The following is a 7,279-nucleotide window of genomic DNA, read 5'->3' as shown; positions in this document are numbered from 1 at the left end:
TTTTGTGGAGACGGGGTTTCACCATGTTGCCCAGGCTGGTCTTGAACTCCTGGGCTCAAGCGATCCGCCCGCCTCGGCCTCCCATAGTGCTGGGATTACAGCTCTGAGCCATTGCGCCCGGCGGCATTGTTTAATTCCCTCAAGAATTTATAGAAAACTTTTGGTGAACTATTCTGGGTTGGAATCTAACACTACAACTCATTTGCTTTGTGACCTTGGGTAAGTCACTTCTCAGCCTAAATGTCTTCACTTATAAAATACATAATATAGCTAATACTTAATAAAATCTTTCTTTTAAGGATGACATGGAATACTAACTGCCTCCCTGACTTCGGCACCTAACACGGTAGGCAGTCAGCAATCATTTCACCTTTTTACCTGTTTAAAGCAGCAGAGGCCTCAATTCTTACCTTCAAAGGGCTTAAAATAGTTTAGGAGAATTCAGATTTTAAAATATAAGAACATATAAGCAGTGACAACATATAAGATACAAATACTGAAGGACATGACCTCATCGTGTCATTGACAAGCTATTAGGGCCGGCTCCACCAAAACACGGATAAAGATGAGGCCAGAAATCCAGGTGCCTGCAGTAAAGTTTCTTAACCTTCATGATTGCAAAAAGCAGGAGCTCAGCTATCTTGCTTTATGCATAAGCGGTATTTACTATTAAGGGGGAAAAAATGGAAGTGACTTATCCGCACTTTAGCCTCAAGGCTTGTAAAGTTAACCAGTCTTTTAAGTGGTTAGCGCCTGTCTGGGGGAACTTAATAAAATCGCGTTTCCTGGAGTCTTACGGAGACTGCATATTGTTCAGCTCAGTATTAACTTATTTGGTGAGCGCTGTCACCAGATCTCGTCCCGCCTGCACTCCCAGGGCTTGCAGCGACATTGAGGAATCTGCCCGCCTGTCCGCCCACCCGGGAGGGGGTAACATTTGAGAGGTACTTTATAGGGGCAGTTAAATGAAGACTCAAGTCCTAGTGTTGACGCGGAACTGCGCGCCGAATGCCTTGGCTCTGACACCTGTTGAGCTGCAGGACTCGGCTAAAGCGTCCCACCTAATGACTGCAACAACGTCCGCTGAGGAGGGACAATATGGCGACGGTCTCCTCTTGGCACAGCCCTCTTCCCTCCCTCATGATGGGCAGCTCTGTTAACGCCCATTGGCTAACTAGGAGGCGGTGCCAGGCCTACTTCGTCCCCTCATTGGATTGAATAACTGAGGGAGCCGCCAATTCTCCTCTGCCACTCCAAGTTTCCGCCCTCAGAGTTAATTCGGCGTTTAATTGGCTTTTAGTTCACGTCAATATGCGCCCTTTCCTGTCTCTTTTCAGTCTTAATCCAATCATAACTTTCCTGGCTGCCCGCCTGATTTCTGATTGGTTTTAATCAGCTTCATCCTACCCTATTCCTGCCTACTTCTTACCTCTCCGCCCACTAGGATTTTGCCCAGGCATATCCCGGATTCTGGTTGGCCGTTGTTCTGTCATTCCTATCAAAGCTTTCCCCATCCCTACGTCTCAGGGAGCCCGCCTGCCGGTTGACTGGTTTCCTTCCAAGCCAATCATCTCCAGCTCCCGCCCATCTTCACTTCCTGCATCCTTCATTGGCTTTTAACACTGAGAGGGCGGTCTTTTTGGGCGGACACCAGGCACGCAACTTAGCCTCACACGCCTTAGAGAGCAAACGAGTCTTGCCATTGGATAATCTCACCGTCTTTCTTCTGCAAGTCCCTCCTTTCCCCCTCCCTCATTGGGCGGGGCAGCAGAGAAGGGGCGGAGCCTAGGTTGGGCTTGTGGCGCGCTGCTCCCTCCTCCTTACCCCCCCCTCCCTGTCCGGTCCGGGTTCGCTTGCCTCGTCAGCGTCCGCGTTTTTCCCGGCCCCCCCCAACCCCCCCGGACAGGACCCCCTTGAGCTTGTCCCTCAGCTGCCACCATGAGCGGTAAGGATGAGTCCACTCTAAGCTTAGGGGTGGGAGGCGAGTGAGGGGGCGCGCGCGAGGGCCGACCGGGCGATCCCCGCCGTGAGGGGGGCGCGGGCGGGAGGCGGCGGCGGCGGCCTAGGTCCCGCCCGGGGCGGAGGGAAGGGAGGGAGACGGGGCAGTGGCGGGGCCTCCGAGGAGGAGGGGGATGGGCCGCCCGCCCCGGGGGAGGGGGCAGCGTGGCCTCGCCCGCCCCCTGCCCGCCCCGGCCACGGGGGGACGGGCCTTACCCCCCACTACTCGGCCGCCCGCCTGAGGCTCCTCCCGGCAGGGGCTGGAGCCGCGGGGGCGGCCCGAGCAGCGAAGGCCCCGCCCGGGCCAACCGCCTGCCTGGTCCGCCCTCTGGTCGCCGCCTGCTCCAAGGCCCTCCTCCCCCCCCTTTCTGTAGATTTCCCCTCCCCCCCCCCCCCCCCCCCGCACCGTCCCGCCCTTTCCACGCCCCTCACCCCGCAACCGCCCTTTCCCTCAGGGTCCGCTCTCCGCCCAGAAACCTCATGACTGCTAACGTGTAGACCCCTTTAGTTCCTTAGCAGTATTCACAAATGTTTTCCTACTCACACTTTTTACTTCTTTTTCCCCTCTCGTTACTTTTCACACTTGGATTTTTGTTTCTTTATCTTTTTTTTTTTGAGACGGAGTTTTCGCTCTTGTTAACCAGACTGGAGTGCAGTGGTGCGATCTCGGCTCACTGCAACCTCTGCCTCCCGGATTCAAGCGATTCTCCTGTCTCAGCCTCCTGAGTAGCTGCGATTACAGGCATGCACCACCACACCCGGCTAATTTTGTATTTTTAGTAGAGACGGGGTTTCTCCATGTTGGTCAGGCAGGTCTCAAAACTCCCGACCCCAGGTGATCCGCCTGCCTCCGCCTCCCAAAGTGCTGGGATTACAGGCGTGACCACCGCGCCCGGCCTCTCCATCTCTTTTAACCTTAGTTTTAGCAAGCTTTCCATGCACCCACATGTTGTTTTTTGCCTTACCTGCCTTTTTCTTTTTTTTCCCTTAGGATACTTTTTATTTTGAAACTCTTTCAACATGCCTACCGTCCTTCACGTTTCCTATCCCCAAAGCACTTTTTGAATGTTTTCTTAGTTTAATTTTGTACAAGGGAGAATTAAGGCCCACTTTTGGCACCACTGAACCTAGTTCATGTCCTGCATGCCCTGCAGCTCCCCTCTGCCCTCCAACCCATTTTCTTTATGCTGGCGCCTTTCGTCTTCCTGTTAGTCATTGCTATTTCATCATAGCCTCCTTTTATCCTTCCTACTTCATCTCTTTTCTTCCCTCAAGTTTAAGTTGTTTGTTTTTTAATTATTTTAGACCAAGATCACTCCATGGATGAAATGACAGCTGTGGTGAAGATTGAAAAAGGAGTTGGTGGCAATAATGGGGGCAATGGTAATGGTGGTGGTGCCTTTTCACAGGCTCGAAGTAGCAGCACAGGCAGTAGCAGCAGCAGTGGAGGAGGAGGAGGGCAGGTAAGTGATAATCATAGAGTGGGGAAGGTGTTGAGAGGATGTAAATATTCTTAGATAATTGCCTTACTCTTCACAGAAAGCGTTTCAGGGAGAGACTAAACCATTTTATAGATAAGGAAGTAAGAGAATGGAGATCCCCAAAGACAGGAGTTTCAGCAATACAGATAGGTCAGCTTTTTGTTTCTGATTTTTGCTCCTTGTCTGCACTACGTTGCTGTTTATTTGTTGTATACTGCCCCCTAGGCTGGCAGCTGGGTGTCACTAACTCCTTTCCTCCCTTATTTTCGGCCAGGAGTCCCAGCCATCCCCTTTGGCTCTGCTGGCAGCAACTTGCAGCAGAATTGAGTCACCCAATGAGAACAGCAACAACTCCCAGGGCCCGAGTCAGTCAGGGGGAACAGGTGAGCTTGACCTCACAGCCACACAACTTTCACAGGGTGCCAATGGCTGGCAGATCATCTCTTCCTCCTCTGGGGCTACCCCTACCTCAAAGGAACAGAGTGGCAGCAATACCAATGGCAGCAATGGCAGTGAGTCTTCCAAGAACCGCACAGTCTCTGGTGGGCAGTATGTTGTGGCTGCCGCTCCCAACTTACAGAACCAGCAAGTTCTGACAGGACTACCTGGAGTGATGCCTAATATTCAGTATCAAGTAATCCCACAGTTCCAGACCGTTGATGGGCAGCAGCTGCAGTTTACTGCCACTGGGGCCCAAGTGCAGCAGGATGGTTCTGGTCAAATACAGATCATACCAGGTGCAAACCAACAGATTATCACAAATCGAGGAAGTGGAGGCAACATCATTGCTGCTATGCCAAACCTACTCCAGCAGGCTGTCCCCCTCCAAGGCCTGGCTAATAATGTACTCTCAGGACAGACTCAGTATGTGACCAATGTACCAGTGGCCCTGAATGGGAACATCACCTTGCTACCTGTCAACAGCGTTTCTGCAGCTACTTTGACTCCCAGCTCTCAGGCAGTCACGATCAGCAGCTCTGGGTCCCAGGAGAGTGGCTCACAGCCTGTCACCTCAGGGACTACCATCAGTTCTGCCAGCTTGGTGTCATCACAAGCCAGTTCCAGCTCCTTTTTCACCAATGCCAATAGCTACTCAACTACTACTACCACCAGCAACATGGGAATTATGAACTTTACTACCAGTGGATCATCAGGGAGCAACTCTCAAGGCCAGACACCCCAGAGGGTCAGTGGGCTACAGGGGTCTGATGCTCTGAACATCCAGCAAAACCAGACATCTGGAAGCTCACTGCAAGCAGGCCAGCAAAAAGAAGGAGAGCAAAACCAGCAGACACAGCAGCAACAAATTCTTATCCAGCCTCAGCTAGTTCAAGGGGGACAGGCCCTCCAGGCCCTCCAAGCAGCTCCATTGTCAGGGCAGACCTTTACAACTCAAGCCATCTCCCAGGAAACCCTCCAGAACCTCCAGCTTCAGGCTGTTCCAAACTCTGGTCCCATCATCATCCGGACACCAACAGTGGGGCCCAATGGACAGGTCAGTTGGCAGACTCTACAGCTGCAGAACCTCCAAGTTCAGAACCCACAAGCCCAGACAATCACCTTAGCCCCAATGCAGGGTGTTTCCTTGGGGCAGACCAGCAGCAGCAACACCACTCTCACACCCATTGCCTCAGCTGCTTCCATTCCTGCTGGCACAGTCACTGTGAATGCTGCTCAACTCTCCTCCATGCCAGGCCTCCAGACCATTAACCTCAGTGCATTGGGTACTTCAGGAATCCAGGTGCACCCAATTCAAGGCCTGCCATTGGCTATAGCAAATGCCCCAGGTAAGATTTCCAATCTTTTGCATTTATTGGGAACCAATTCTAGCATCGTAGCTGAAACTTGAGTCTAAAGAAGGGAATAGAGCCTTTTGAGATAACACTTTCTTGAGGGCTAGTCATTTAGGCAAATAAATTTGAGAAATAGAGATTCTGTTTAAGTAATTTGGAACTGAAGTAAAGGAAACTTCTCCAGTTAGTTTGAGAAAGGAGCACTTCTGGGCAATATTCTGGAGTCTGTGTACTATTCAGTGTTTTTGGTGCTGCAGAATAAGGGTTGACAAGCTTTCTGTAAAGGGCCAGATAGTAATGTAAATATTTTAGACATTGTGGGCCTCGTGTGGTCACATTTTCTTTTTTTTTTTTTCGAGACAGAGTCTTGCTCTGTCGTCCAGGCTGGAGTGCAGTGGTGCGATCTCAGCTCACTGCAAGCTCCGCCTCCCAGGTTCACGCCATTCTCCTGCCTCAGCCTCCCGAGTAGCTGGGACTACAGGCGCCCGCCACCACGCCCGGCTAATTTTTTGTATTTTTAGTGGAGACGGGGTTTCACCGTGTGAGCTAGGATGGTCTCGGTCTCCTGACCTCGTGGTCCGCCCGCCTTGGCCTCCTAAAGTGCTGGGATTACAGGCGTGAGCCACTGCGCCCGGCCTTCTTTTCTTTTTTTCTTTTTTCTTTTTTTTTGAGATGAAGTCTCACTCTGTTACCCAAGCTGGAGTGCAGTGGCGCGATCTCAGCTCAGTGCAACCTCTGCCTCCCGGGTTCAAGCGATTCTCCTGCCTGGGCTTTTTGAGTAGCTGGGATTGCAGGTGAGCACCACCACGCCCAGCTTTGTATTTTTTTTTTTTTTGAGACGGAGTCTCGCTCTGTCGCCCAGGCTGGAGTGCAGTGGCGCGATCTCGGCTCACTGCAACCTCCGCCTCCCGGGTTCACGCCATTCTCCTGCCTCAGCCTCTCTGAGTAGCTGGGACTACAGGTGCCTGCCACCACGCCCAGCCAATTTTTTGTATTTTTGGTAGAGACGGGGTTTCACCGTGGTCTCGATCTCCTGACCTCGTGATCCGCCCGCCTCGGCCTCCCAAAGTGCTGGGATTACAAGCGTGAGCCACCGCACCCGGCTAATCTTTGTATTTTTAGTAGAGATGGGGTTTTGCTATGTTGGCCAGGCTGGTCTCAAACTCCTAACCTCATGTTATCCACCTGCCTCGGCCTCCCAAAGTGCTAGGATTACAGGTGTGAGCAACTGCGCCCAGCCACATTTTCTGTTTTGTATGTTTTTTCCACACCCCTTTAAAAATGTAAAACCATTCTTAGCTCTAAGGCCTTCTTTGGCCTGTAGGCCAACTCCTCCATAGGATAAAAATTGATTATGGGCCAGGCGTGGTGGCTCACACCTCTAATGCAGGCACTGAGAAGACAAGGCACGTGGATGGGTTGAGTTCAGGAGTTCAAGACCAGCTGGGGCAACATGGTGAAACCCTGTCTTCAAGAAAAATACAAAAATTGGCTGGGTATGGTGGTACATGCCTATGGTCCCAGCTACTCGGGAGGCAAAGGCATGAGAATCGCTTGAATCAGGGAGGCAGAGGTTGCAGTGAGCCAAGATTGCACCACTGCACTCCAGCCTGGGTGACAGAGTGAGACTCTGAAAAAAAAAAATTCAAAAATTAGTCGGGCGGCTGGGCACAGTACCTCACTCCTGTAATCCCAGCACTTTGGGAGGCTGAGGTGGGTGGATCACCTGAGGTCAGGAGTTCAAGACCAGCGTGGCCAGCATGGCCAGCATGGTGAAACCCCTTCTCTACTAAAAATACAAAAAATTAGCCAGGCATGCGCGCCTGTAGTCCCAGCTACTCAGAAGGCTGAGGCCAAGAATTGCTTGAACGTGGGAGGCAGAGGCTGTAGTGAGCTGAGATCACATCACTGCACTGCAGCCTGGTTGACAGAGCAAGACCCTGTCTCAAAAAATAAAAATAAGAGGGAGCCGGGCGCGGTGGCTCATGCCTGTAATCCCAGCACTTT

At 51.9% G+C, this 7,279-nt stretch overlaps 1 protein-coding gene across 4 annotated transcripts in view; it reads left to right on the top strand.

Annotated features, from left to right (window-relative positions):
• The first annotated feature begins 1,822 nt into the window (after nt 1-1,822).
• The window catches only part of SP1 (Sp1 transcription factor), a 37,448-nt gene continuing 31,991 nt past the window's right edge, over nt 1,823-7,279 (top strand). The window contains exons 1-3 of one of the 4 annotated variants that reach the window (XM_032173606.2): nt 1,823-1,945; nt 3,304-3,461; nt 3,754-5,266. In XM_032173606.2, coding sequence (XP_032029497.1) covers nt 1,939-1,945; nt 3,304-3,461; nt 3,754-5,266 — 1,678 coding nt within the window. In that variant the 5' untranslated portion in view covers nt 1,823-1,938. Of the gene's footprint in view, nt 1,946-2,215; nt 2,330-2,458; nt 2,493-3,303; nt 3,462-3,753; nt 5,267-7,279 lie in introns of those variants that run through there. The other 3 variants (XM_058426729.1, XM_058426731.1, XM_058426730.1) reach the window with 3 other exon arrangements.

Source organism: Hylobates moloch, unplaced genomic scaffold (genome assembly GCF_009828535.3).
Source record: "Hylobates moloch isolate HMO894 unplaced genomic scaffold, HMol_V3 SCAFFOLD_13, whole genome shotgun sequence".
Classification (NCBI taxonomy): domain Eukaryota; kingdom Metazoa; phylum Chordata; class Mammalia; order Primates; family Hylobatidae; genus Hylobates; species Hylobates moloch.
Note: the sequence above shows the minus strand (reverse complement) of the source record. Positions and strands in the feature narration are given on the sequence as shown.